We start from the raw sequence: 13,824 nt of genomic DNA, 5'->3' as shown, positions 1-13,824 counted from the left end.
TGCTTACTGAGGCGTAACAGTATTTTTTTTTTAAAATAAAGCTTTTCTGAGCTTTTAAACATAAAATTTTGCCTCAAGCCAATGTAGCCAAAAATTTGACGACTTAAACATGTTTTCATAGCAGCGACCTGATATCCCTTTGTCTTGTAAAACTTTTGTCAAACTGTCATGTTAGTAATAGATAATTTGTAATAGATAAGCGAAATTTTTTCGGCTGGAGTGATCGATGTAAAATGAACGTTTTACGTTCGAACGTTACGAAAAACCATATGTTTGTAGAATAGTCATTTGAAATAGTAGTAATGACCATGCCTAATGAGGTGAAATCAAATCATATATATGAAATGTGTGTGTTTGATAGCATACGTAACAAGAATGAACTCTAATGTTGAGCAATCCAATGGTATCATCATGTATTGCAAGACATTACTGCTCGCTTAATGTTTTTTTTAAACCATTGCTTTCTAAATTCTCAGGAATTGATTAGCAGCTGCGTGGACAAATGGCCTTCTCATAAATCAAACATGTGGCATTGTCAGATGATGTAAACCATCGCTTGAACTCAATTATTATTATTGTTATTATTATTATAAAAAGTCTATACATCAGCAGTGTGATCTTTTGCCACATATATTTGCGATGGTTTTATTGATGAACAATAGTTTGCTTTTAACGATTGAACACGACGGTGGTAAGTAGTGCATCCGACTGAAAATATCGCAACATGCCGTTTGATGATGCGAGTCAGCAGCGATGGAGTTATCTATTGCTCAGTCTTGTGTGGTGGACAGGGCAATTTGTAGCAGGGCTTGGTATGCATAACAGCTAGTGATAGACGTGATGTCCATCATTTTCAAAATATTGTTGTTAATTGCGAATTTGTCAGAGTTGGGTGAAAGCTGTGTAAATCCTGCAGGAGAATCGGGCAAGTGTATTCTCTTCCGAGACTGTCAACCACTCGTCAACATCTACAATAAACCCATTAACACGCCACAAGATACAGAGTTCCTCACGCAAAGCCGGTGTGGTATGCTAAAACGAAACACATTGGTGAGTGGACGATAGAGTTGAAATCAGATGTTTGATTAGTTTTTACACTCAATTTCTCTAATATCTTCCTGACCTCAGATGTGTTGTGCTGCATCCAGCCTGAGTGCTTTGCTACCAACATTTCCACATTGCGGCATGCAAATGTCCGATCGTGTAATTGGTGGTAAGGATACGAAGATAAATGAGTTTCCATGGACGGCATTGATCGAGTTTCGGAAACTGGACGGAAGCTTTGGATTCGGCTGTGGAGGATCACTTATCAACGAGAGGTATATTGTTACTGCTGCTCATTGCATTGAACGGATTCCTGCTGGTTGGAAGGTGTAAGTATCAATGAAGCGTTCCGTCCACCAACAAATGCTATTATCGTAAAATTCTTATCAATTCTTGGTAGCCATCGTGTACGCCTTGGCGAGTGGGATTTGTCAACGGCTAATGATTGTCAGGATGGCTTTTGCTCCAAAGCGCCGATCGATCTGGAGATTGAGAAGATTGTTGTTCACAGCAACTATGACCCGGAGGATCATAGCTATAAAAACGATATAGCGTTGATTCGTTTCACCCGATCTGTTCAGTACTCTGAAACAGTACGACCTATTTGTCTACAGTTGAGTGCATCGGTCCGTTATCTTGATCATGTAGGATTTTCAAGTTATGCTGCCGGTTGGGGTGAAACCAAAATTGCTATTGCAAGCCAAGTGAAGCTGATGGTCGAGTTGAACGTCACGAGCTGGCAAGAGTGTGCATCATTTTATGAAGAAAATAGAATTTTGTTAAACACGAAGCAAATGTGTGCCGGTGGTGTGTATGGCAAGGACACATGTAGCGGTGATTCGGGCGGTCCTCTGATGCGTCAGATTGCTGGTGCATGGTATCTGATTGGTGTGATCAGCTTTGGATCAGGATGGTGCGGCGTACCTGATGAACCAGGGGTATATACGAACGTGGCAGAATATGTTGATTGGATACGGAACAATGTGTACTAGATCCAAATGCAAAATTATCCGGTTTCCTTTTGAGATGAATATCGCGCCAAGACTGATTCAAACGGTGGTTGAATCATTGACTGGTTGAACGGTGTTAATAGCACTTGGTGGATTTCGCACAATAAGTGCATTCGTTCATGTCCATTATATCATTGTATTGGCATATGGATTTATTACCTGTGTAATTTTGAAAGTATAATGAAGAAGCTTCGTATTTTGAATAGGACGTTAAAGCTGAAAAAATGTTCGTCCATCACTCTCTATCATTTTATTTGTATAGAATCTTTACGTTTCGTACGGATCGTTGTGATATTTAATTTAGAATTAGATTTTAATAAAGATAAACGGTGTAGACTTGTATCTGAAGCACAGAACTATTGGGAGTGATTGGCTTTTAGCTTATGATTTCATAAACAAATGGAATGTATTTGAGATGCAATGATTAATGTGTTCAATTGAAGATAGGATTTCTGCGTGTTAAAAGGTTTAGTAAGGTGGAGGTAATTAACCACCCTGTAAGTCGATATTCGTTTTGATAATGAACACCAGGAAGACGAATTCGTAATGTCATGTTGTAAGCGACAACACCATGTTAGGAAAGGCGTCATCGTGAATAATTACTATTAATAATGATTAGACTACTGTAGAAAAAAATCCAGCTTCCACGAAGATTAGTGTTATCGGGACTAATTGCTGGCATAGAAACGAGCTCTTTTGTAGAATCACACACACAACAGGAAAAATGGAAATTTAGTCGTTGAAACCGTTTCAAAAAAAAAAAAAAAAATAAGGAAACATTCTTAAGAAATGATAGCAAATGATTACCAATTTCTGATGCTACAATTTATCGCAACACAATGAAGCTCCGGCTGTAAGACAACGGTTTTGAAATTTAAGAGCTCGCTTATCAAAGCGAAAAATGAACCGATAATGTATTAGATGCAGTGCAAGAAACCCTGATTGTGTGTGAAAGTTTGATGGCATCATTAAAAAATAAAAGTATATGAAATTAAAGTTACAGTATATGAAATCGTCGTTTACCATGACTGTTTCAATTTTTTTTACATTTTCTGTTAAAATATTCTGTTCTCTTGGGCCCATTCTCCCTCTGCCGAAGTTCTCTTTCCAACGCAAGAGAAGTACATCGAAGTATGATAGTTTGGGAATCCTTGTTCTGAAGCAAGCGTAGAAACCCAACAGGAAAATAATGTTTGTAAAATAGTAATAATAATTTATCTGCTAAAACACATAAAAGAGCAGCTGCACTACACAAAAACTGAATTAAGTATGAACTTAATTTTAGCATAAATATGGTGACCATGCCAAATAAAGTTAAATCCAAGTAACCATATAAAATGTGGTGCATTTCATACATAGTAAAGATGACCTTCAATGTCGAGATGCTCAATCGTATAATCATATATTGTAAGGCATTACTGTTCGCTTAATGTTTTTTAAAACCATTGCTTTCTAAATTCTCAGGAATTGATTAGCAGCTGCGTGGACAAATGGCCTTCTCATAAATCAAACATGTGGCATTGCCAGATGATGTAAACCATCGCTTGAACTCGAATGTTATTATTATTACTATAAAAAGTCTATACATCAGCAGCGCGATCTGTTGCTACATATATTTGCGATGGTTTTATTGATGAACAATAGTTTGTTTTTAACGATTGAACACGACGGTGGTAAGTAGTGCATGCGATTGAAAATATCGCAACATGCCGTTTGATGGTGCGAGTCAGCAGCGATGGAGTTATCTATTGCTCAGTCTTGTGTGGTGGACAGGGCAATTTGTAGCAGGGCTTGGTATGCATAACAGCTAGTGATAGACGTGATGTCCATCATTTTCAAAATATTGTTGTTAATTTCGAATTTGTCAGAGTTGGGTGAAAGCTGTGTAAATCCTGTAGGAGAATCGGGCAAGTGTATTCTCTTCCGAGACTGTCAACCACTCGTCAACATCTACAATAAACCCATTAACACGCCACAAGATACAGAGTTCCTCACGCAAAGCCGGTGTGGTATGCTAAAACGAAACACATTGGTGAGTGGACGAAAGAGTTGAAATCAGGTGTTTGATTAGTTTTTACACTCAATTTCTCTAATATCTTCCTGACCTCAGATGTGTTGTGCTGCATCCAGCCTGAGTACTTTGATACCAACATTTCCGCATTGCGGTATGCAAATTTCGGATCGTGTGCTTGGCGGTCAGCCAACACAAATCGATGAGTTTCCATGGACGGCATTGATCGAGTTTCAGAAGCCGGATGGAAGCTTTGGATTCGGCTGTGGAGGATCACTTATCAACGAGAGGTATATTGTTACTGCTGCCCACTGCATCAAATCGATCTCTCCTGGTTGGAAGGTGTAAGTATCAATGAAGCGTTCCGTCCACCAACAAATGCTATTTTTGTAAAATTCTTATCAATTCTTGGTAGCCATCGTGTACGCCTTGGTGAGTGGGATTTGTCAAAGGCTAATGATTGTCAGGATGGCTTTTGCTCCAAAGCGCCGATCGATCTGGAGGTTGAGAAGATTGTTGTTCACAGCAACTATACCATGAAGTTCAATAGAAATGCCAACGATATAGCGTTGATTCGTTTGACCCGATCTGTTCAGTACTCTGAAACAGTACGACCTATTTGTCTACCGTTGAGCGCATCGGTCCGTTATCTTGATCATGTAGGATTTTCAAGTTATGCTGTCGGTTGGGGTAAAACGGAAAATGAAACGAGGAGTGATGTAAAGCTGAAGGTCGAGTTGATCATCACTAGCTTGCAAGAGTGTAAATCAATTTATGAATGGAGTGGATTTTTGCAAAAAGCGACACACATGTGTGCTGGTGGCGTGCTTGGTAAGGACACATGCATTGGTGATTCGGGTGGTCCCCTGATGCGTCAGATTGCTGGTGCATGGTATCTGATCGGTGTGGTTAGCTATGGACCAAATACGTGCGGCACAGACGGTGTACCGGGTGTATATACTAATGTTGCTGAGTATGTTGATTGGATACGGGATAATGTGTATTAGAACAATTGACGACTATACTGACAACCGACACATATCACAACAAGGTATTTTTCGAGAAAAAGCTGAGTATAATGGTTTTCCGTCTTTCGTAGATGCTAGTTTTTTTATGTATATAGGTATTTTTTTTAGTTTTCATAAACAGCTTTATCACTCATTTTATTGTTTAAAAGCAATGTGTTATTAAGTTGCTTAAATGAATGAGGAGTCGCAATGCCCTTGAAAAAAGAAACGAGACACTTTCTACAGCTTGCAGATCGAAGCAGTAAATTATTCCTTTGCTAAACACATTAATGTCGAGAAGGGAAATAAAGGACAATTCCAAAATTGTTGGTCGTAACTTTACTACCAGAAAATTGGTTGGAAAACGATCATATCGCTGTGTATCATTCGCGTATCTCGAATATCCACGTAACTCGAGTTTTCTATAATGTATCCTTGAATATGGAAGAGGAGGTAAGTGCCTGCTTGTCAAAGAGAATATTAATAGAATAGTACCAAATTATAAATAATAATTGGATTACTTTAAATTTTCGAATTAGAACTCGCGTAGATCGAGAATCACATAACTCGCGTGGTGACTGTACTGCACTTCGTGTTTTTTATAGAAGCTAATTCAACTACATTTATCGATAAAGAATCAGTTTCTATGTGAGCTTGTTCCAAATGGTTCGAATAATTGAGGGTCTATCTGTTCCAATGCCAGTTCTATTTAACTCAGTGACCCTGCCGCATTGGTTTGGTGGGTTCTGTCCAACGTAAAAAACGTGTGGCTGCGATTTAGGATCACGATGTGGACCGTCTTCTGTGATTGATCGTGGAGTTTGTTGGGGAGGAGTCGTGGAGTTGGGTTTATATTGGCTTATTGGGCTTACTCCTTTAAACCTTATCCTTATTTTTCATTTTTCCTATTTTACTTTGTTGACGACCCTGTACTATTAGTTACCTTTGTTGAGAATACTTAATAATTCTAATGATTTCTAGTTTTGTAGTGCTTTATTAGGCGGATGATGAAACAGTCGGCTCCACGAACAGCATAAAAGCCGCAAAAATCGATGCCAATATCGAAGGGGTAAATTTGACAATTGTGGAAAGAAAAAGATAATCCTCGGAGGCATCACATTGGCTTCCGAGAATACATATTCGAAAACCATCACCGTTTAGTTTGCTATCTGCTTGCTACACTCTTGTACATTATGTATGTATTATGTATGTACATTAAAACACCACCTGAATAACATAAAATATTTGTAAAACACATTTTTAGTATTAGTCACATTGATGACGATTCCGAAGAACTTCAAAAGATATAAGAGTTATTAGAAAAGAAATCTACAACTGTTCGGACTTATGAGTTATAAGCATCACTTCGGAGCTTATAAGTCCGCTGGAACACAAAAAGTGGCACACGTCGGGAATTGAAAGTTTATAGGAACGGTAACGGGAACGTGACAGAGTATGGTGAGTTTGGAAAAAAACATTGAACAGATATTGCATGTAATAAATGTTTTTTTAAAGTTGAAATTGTATATAATTCGAGGGATCTTTGACTTTTCTGTAAAAATATGACGAAGTGGCTACAAGGCCAACATTTTAGCTTATGATTTCATATACTTTTAACCTTAATGCATGCATTCACAACAATAAAAGAAAACAAAAACCTTTCTTACTATTATGTAGTGTTGCATTGACTATTTTCTATTTTTGAAAACAAATTATGATGTGACAATCATGACACTATCAGAAACAAACAAACGAAGCAATGATTAAGAATCCACGGTTCCATTACTCATATGTAAAACGGTGGTAGTAGTTGTGAGGTGATTATTGTTATTGTTGCTTTTATAAGACACCCATGTTTTAGAATTGAAGCAGTCGGTTTAGCGAGTTTTACGCGTATAGACTTGTGTCGGATTGGAGCGGATTCAAACAAATTGTAGTAATGATGACTGTGTTAAAATCATATTTAATGTTTGTTACAGTTGGACTTTTGCTTATCGAAGCGTTTGATTTCTCTGGTAAGTGAAACATATGACCATTACATAGTGATCATTAAGATAGTAACGAAATTATGTGTTTCATAAAAAAGCCACAACAGAACTGGGAGCTTTCTGTGTAAACCCGGCAGGTGAACCGGGAAAGTGTATTCCTACGCGGGACTGTGAGGTACTTCTGCACGTTGTTGGTCAAGCCATAGTATCACCCAAGGAAAAACTATTCTTGCTGAACAGTCGTTGTGGTACGCATGAAAGAAGGCCTTTGGTAGGTATGAGACTATTATTGTCGCTGGTAGAAATCTTAGTTATATCAAATTTCATAGGTATGCTGTGCAGGTCCTCCACCAGACGAACGACTTGAATTACCGTCACCTCCGAGTTGTGGAATACAGTCTTCGTCCCGCCTTATTGGCGGCCAGCTAACACAGATCGATGACTTTCCCTGGACGGTGTTGATCGAGTACGCGAAACCAGACGGAAGCTATGGTTTTCACTGTGGGGGAACGCTTATCAGTCAAGGGCACATCGTGACCGCTGCTCATTGCGTCAGCTCTCTTCCTCCTGGATGGAAGGTGTTAGTGAACGAATAGAAAACATTCCGGGTGGCTGAAGCTGTAGGCGTATACTGATAAAACGTATTTCTGTTTGCATTTCCTCTTCAGCAATCGGGTACGGCTTGGTGAATGGGATATTTCGACGAGTGAAGATTGTGAGCACGATTCTTGCAATAATCCTGTTATTGATGTGAATATCGCTAAAATCATCGTACACGATGGGTATGATTTGCGGGGTAATAGCTTCAGCAATGATATTGCTCTGATCCAATTCAAAGAGCAAGTGAATTTCACGGACACAGTCCAACCGATCTGTCTACCATTATCAGAATTGATTAGAAGTGAAAATATTACGGGAAGTTTCAGCATCGTAGCTGGATGGGGAAGCACACCAAGAGACAGTGGATTTTCTAAAAAACTCCAAGTAGATCTTAATCTGAGAGACACACAGCAATGCTCATCGCTTCTGGAACAACGTGGAACGGGTTTCCTGCATTCAACCCAGCTCTGCGCTTTAGGAGAACGATCAAGCAGGGAGATCTGCAGTGCTGATGCTGGAGGAGGCTTGGTGCGGTTTTTCTACGGTTTCTACTACCTCATTGGGGTTGCTGGTTTGGGGGAACAAAAGTGCGGCTGGGCTGATGTTCCTGGTGTTTACACGGAAGTGTCGGCTTACGTCGACTGGATAAAAAATAACATTAAATAATTGTACTGTTTATTTCCATTTTAAAATACATTGAAACTTACAAATTATCAACAATGTTTTGGATACATGTGATCTTACATGAAGACGAGTTCATTTTTTGAGCAGTATTATATTTAGCTCTGCTAATAATTCATAATTTCAAGCGTGGTAATGATGACGTAAAAAATTTATTACGTAAATTATTTTAAAAAACTCACAATTCCAAAATTATTACATTTCGTAAAAATAGTATTGTTATGTTATTTTGTTTCATCAACTGAAGTTTGTAAAATTACTTAACGTTAATTAATTACTTAATTAGTTGAACAGCTTATCAGCATTTGGACACAAGAAAGTGAATGCGGTACTGACAGAAACAAACATATTTTGCAGTTATAACCTCGAATGAAATGAATCCAGTTTACTATCGATGTGCAAATATTGTTTGTGTTTGTCCTTTATCGTGGTGTTCGTTAACGCTCTGCGACATTATGTTCTTCTTGTTTTAAGCATTGCAACGATTGCCAGTCTAGACCTGTCCTGCCCAGTGGGTGGCACAGTCTGTCAGTGATGACGCCCGTTGTGCGATAGCCAGTCTTGCGTTGTAGTTCTCCGAGCAAAAAAAAGAAATACAACAAAAAAAAAAACAAATATGTAAATCGCCGAACATGTCGTGGGCTTCACAACTACCGTTTAAAACCCACTATACGGAAAACCCGATTTCGTTGGCAGGAGGTCTGTTTGTGTAATCGTACAAAAATGTGATCTGTGCATCATCTCGATCTCGAACAGTTGGTGTTGTCAAACGAGTTCGTAAACACTTCTTCAGTTTGTTTTCAGATTTTTAACAGTGCATATTAACCGGCGGAAGAAGTCGGTTGTGCTGTTACCGTGGCCATTCTACAGGTAAAATAATGGCGAGAAGTCAATCGTATCGGTGGCTGCTGTCGCTGTGTATATTAACTACAGTAAACGCTGTCGAAGCATTAGGTAAATAAGTAAGACCAATATCTTTGATTGTTTGTGATCCAAGGCATTTCCTCGCCAGACCGCGGTCAAAGCTGTGTTAATCCTGGAGGGAAGCCAGGCACATGTATACCTTTTCGAGAATGTCCACCGCTGCTTGCTATATACAGAAAACCAATTACAACTCCGGATGAATCAAGGTTCTTGGCAAACAGCCGTTGTGGAGAGATTGATCGCCGCACATTGGTGAGTTGTACGATCAAGTGGGATGATATAGGTAGCCCTGTGTATGTGAATGTTAGAGGTATCATCCCATTCTAGGTATGTTGTGAAACAGCCGATTTTAGCGACACTACCATCACTGGCCTCCCTGTAGCACCGCGATGTGGCATTCAGCTGTCGGATCGTATCGTTGGGGGCCAGATAACGGAGTTGGAGGAGTTCCCGTGGTCGGCTCTCATTCAATATTGGAGACCGGAGGGTTTCTATGAATTTTACTGTGGTGGTGCGCTAATAAACGCAAGATACATCCTGACAGCAGCTCACTGTGTTAAATTTCTTCCTCAAGGCTGGCAAATGTAGGTATGGTTTAAACTTTTTTTTTATACAACTTCAACCATCGACCTGCTCTTTTTTCATCCCAGATCTAAGGTTCGGCTCGGTGAGTGGGATCTTGCCACGGAAAACGATTGCTCGAATGGTGTCTGTTCGCCATCCCCTATCGATCTAGCTTTGGAGAATATCATTGCTCACCGTGATTACACCGGAAAAAATACCAGCCATGTTAACGACATTGCACTGATGCGCCTCGAGCAAGATGTACCTTGGTCCTCAACGATACGACCGATTTGTCTGCCAGTGATGGATTCGATTCGTAATCGTAACTGGGTAGGAATGTCCAGCTTTGCTGTAGGCTGGGGCAAAACGGAAACAGCATTAGCGAGCGAGAAGAAGCTCAAAGTCGAACTGAATGTGAGGGATCTAACAAACTGTTTGCAGGCATATAGTGGTAATGGTATTTATTTGAAACCTTCCCAAATGTGTGCCGGAGGTGTACGAGGCAAGGATACGTGTACCGGTGATTCAGGTGGACCTCTGATGGCGAAGGTTAAAGGTGCATGGTATCTGATAGGTATCGTTAGCTACGGAGCGAACAAGTGCGGAACTCCCGGGTACCCGGGTATTTACACCAATGTGGCGATGCACATGGATTGGATTGAAAGTAATATGCAGTAGCCACTGTATGGCACTGTAATTCTTAGACGTCTGATCGTATTTACAAAAATATACACATTTGAGATAGATACAGATCGCACTATAAATATTTCAAACTTTTATGTTTTAAGCAGCAGAAGGGCATGAATGATATATATAACCTACATTCACTTCACTCAAATAAAATGACTTTCATGCTTACAAAATGAAACAAAGTATGCTAAAAAGCAAAAAAAAGCTGGTAAAGGAGAAAGTTATAAAAAGTGCGAACTCCCGATGATTGCCGATTCTACACTTCGATCACCGCCGCTTTGTGACTGCGCCTAGTGATGGCGTTACGCTAAACGTCCACGGTTTATACATACAACAATAATGCATCTCATCGATTAAATGAAATACAGTCCATGATATAACTATACGACGCCTTTCGAAAAATCGATGTTTAGGGTGCATATTCTCATTTTAAAAATAATCAAAAATATGTATTGGTTTAAAAGTTTTGATGCTTTTAAACCAATACATATTTAATATAACAGATATGGAAAAAAATTGTGAACTAAATTTTAACCATTTTTATTACGTTTTGGTAACTCTTGGCATGCAAACCTTAAAGAGTATGAACCAAAATTTCGTGTAATTTGATTTTTAGTATTATTTTAACTGCACCGATTAGTTCCACTCTTGTTCTACAGTGCTGTAATGATGTAATTTTGCTGATTCAACAATCAAAACTTATACAAGCATAAAAACAAAACGGAAAAATGCAAATTTTTCAATGCAACTCGCTTAAAAGGCAGGCTGACGGGACCCCTTCTGAGCTCGGGGTCCTTCGCGGCCGCTCAGTCCGTTTTCCGTTAAACCCGCCACTGCTCTTGCGTTGAATTCTTTTTGGTACTTTATTTCAAATTCATTTTAAATTAAGTATTATTTATTTAGGTGTCCATTTTATTTCACCATTGCTTCAATGGTTTTCCAATACTTACGTTTGAATATTGAATTGTTTTGAATAAATTGTGTATTGTTATTAAATATTAATACTCGTCGAGCAACTGGTTAAAGTAAAATATGCGAGAATAGGCGAGGCTTTATCATAAAGGACTTAATGTTTTGTTTTCAGGTTTTTTTTTAGTTTAACAAACTTGTTGAATTTTGAAAGGATTGCACAAATAGAAAGATGAATACAGGAACTTTAATTATGAATAGCTCATTTTTTGCATGTCATACTACTCAAAATTGACGAAAGAAACGGTATGTGTTCAATGATAATAAAACAAGCATACTGTAGCGATAGCCAACTATTTTTTTGTAAACTGTTATTTTTTGAAAGAAAATTATGTTTATTAATTCATTTCATTTTCTATCTTAATTTTGTCTTTTTTTTTAAGCGCTTTTTGTTGAAAACGCTGGTAAACGATTTGTTTCCAATGAGCGGGTTCTGCATTTGATTCCTTTGCCCCACATCAAGCTACCGAAAAGCACACCGCAGACTAAGCTTCGCCGTTCATTTTTAAGCTTTGGTCGTAGAGTTCGGCCATAAACTAACGCCCAGCAATCATCAGAAACAAAGGCATCGTAAATCTTTGCTCGCTTCTGGTAAACATTTTTTCATCTGTGCAACACGGCGAAATCAAACACAACAAAATCAAATGGGCACGAATAAAAACAGAAAAGCTATATTCAACCTCAAAGCGGACTCGACGCAACAGGACAAATAAATCACGGGAGTTAATAGGAGGGTGGTTGTTCGCTGCAAGCTCTAAATTACAATATTTGCCGAAAGGTTTCTGTGGTATCCGTTTTGTTCGATGGCATATTAGCTGTTTCGGAGAAACAACAAAATTAGTACATTTAAGAAAGTTAAACACAAACACTGCTTTCAAACTCGACACAGAAGTCGATCAACGAAACAGAGTGTATGATATGGTAGAGTATATGTTTAGGAAAGAATATCCTTGATATTTCATAGCAATGAGAACCATTGGAAGGTTTACTTTTCAATATCATGATTGTAATAATTTTCGTTGTCTAGAAGAGTTGCTTTATTCAACATATTAATCGGTTGTTAATTGTTCGTTTCGATTAAACGTCAGGTTGGTTGCTTGCTGCGAAGATTGAGTACATGAGGATTTAAATGTGATATAGCCAAGCTTCGTTCGTTCCTATCTATAGCTAACACTAGTATATAGCTTATTTTACTGCCATTAGCTCAACTACCTCTTCCTTCATTAGTATTGTCAATTTTTCCAAATTCATCTTCGATCGTTTTTCTCATTCCTTGCTTTTAAAAAATTATCTAATATAGACATCCATGTCTCTATTATATCCTAGCTACGTTCTTTTCTGCGCAGGCATGTTTATCGTGTAAAATTTAATTCCTATGTCTCCTCGTCCATCTTTGCTAATGTCGGTGTCCCATAGGGCAGCGTACTTAGTCCTTTGTTATTTGTTCTGTTCATTAGCGATGTTTGTTCTATCTTGCCGCTCAGAACTTGCCTTGTTTCCTTTGTTACGCAAACGATTTATTTTTTTTCTACTCTACCTTATTTTTTTTTCTTGTGGTGTTCTCGTAACTACCTATCACTTTGAAATTCACTTAAATCATTATTTAATGTCCTATCGTTTTCCCGTTCTCGTACTCCCATTTTCCACCAGTATACCATTGACCATGTTGCTGTTAATAGGGTCAGTGTGGTTAAGGAACTTAGTGTCTGCCTCGACTGTGGCCTTACTATCTCCTATCACTACTGGCTATAATGTTAGCAAAGCATAGAAGGCTCTTTGTTGCGTCCTGCAATAAAAGGTCACATCCAGCAACTACTTTTTATCCAACCGACCGAATAGTTTTTCGTTAACAATACCGTTTATTAGCGCGTATGTGGGGTGTGTGGTTAATAAACCTCTATTCTTAGCGGTGGTCAGATCGAAAAAGAACTTTTCTCTCCTGGTGTAAGGCGCACATCCGATCGTGAGCGCACGATCGAGATAATCGCTTACTCTTCGTTTTAGTCTCTTTTTTAACGCAAGCGCCACCTACCGCTACTCTATCGCAGCACCTGTGCGGGTTTACTCGAACCGTTGTGCGCAACACTCTTGGTTTGCTGAAAGGTGCTATAGGTGGACAATAGTTTATATTACCTACCTCCGTATATTGACAGATCGGCTGCTGGTGCTTGAGTCCCTTGAAGTCCGTCGTTCCTCGTGTTAGTCTTTCTTCATTGCTTCGCTTCTGTCCGGTTTTACTGATGCACCTACTCTTCTTGCCTCTATCCCACTTTATGTTCCTTCACGATCTCTTCGTAAGTAGCTCCGATCGTCGCACCACCTTAAGTCGCATTGAT

The 13,824-nt window shown here is 38.9% G+C and overlaps 3 protein-coding genes across 3 annotated transcripts; all 3 read left to right on the top strand.

The window, feature by feature from the left end:
* The first annotated feature begins 724 nt into the window (after positions 1–724).
* Positions 725–2,036, top strand: LOC128719591 (CLIP domain-containing serine protease B4-like). The gene is made up of 4 exons (XM_053813217.1): positions 725–812; positions 887–1,050; positions 1,129–1,373; positions 1,445–2,036. The coding sequence occupies exons 1-4, from the start codon at positions 725–727 to the stop codon at positions 2,034–2,036; spliced, it is 1,089 nt and encodes a 362-aa protein (XP_053669192.1).
* A 1,724-nt stretch (positions 2,037–3,760) lies between these two features.
* On the top strand, positions 3,761–5,072 carry LOC128719592 (CLIP domain-containing serine protease B4-like). Its single transcript, XM_053813218.1, has 4 exons — positions 3,761–3,848; positions 3,923–4,086; positions 4,165–4,409; positions 4,481–5,072. Exons 1-4 carry the CDS (start codon positions 3,761–3,763, stop codon positions 5,070–5,072), a joined length of 1,089 nt encoding a protein of 362 aa, XP_053669193.1.
* Positions 5,073–7,014: 1,942 nt separating this feature from the next.
* Positions 7,015–10,507, top strand: LOC128717884 (CLIP domain-containing serine protease B4-like). The gene is made up of 7 exons (XM_053811558.1): positions 7,015–7,087; positions 7,159–7,331; positions 7,390–7,640; positions 7,729–8,315; positions 9,354–9,517; positions 9,593–9,849; positions 9,916–10,507. Exons 1-7 carry the CDS (start codon positions 7,015–7,017, stop codon positions 10,505–10,507), a joined length of 2,097 nt encoding a protein of 698 aa, XP_053667533.1.
* Positions 10,508–13,824: the final 3,317 nt, after the last annotated feature.

This window comes from Anopheles marshallii, chromosome 2, assembly GCF_943734725.1.
Source record: "Anopheles marshallii chromosome 2, idAnoMarsDA_429_01, whole genome shotgun sequence".
Taxonomy (NCBI): domain Eukaryota; kingdom Metazoa; phylum Arthropoda; class Insecta; order Diptera; family Culicidae; genus Anopheles; species Anopheles marshallii.
The sequence above is the reverse complement of the archived record's forward strand: the minus strand, read 5'-3'. Positions and strand labels throughout refer to the sequence as shown.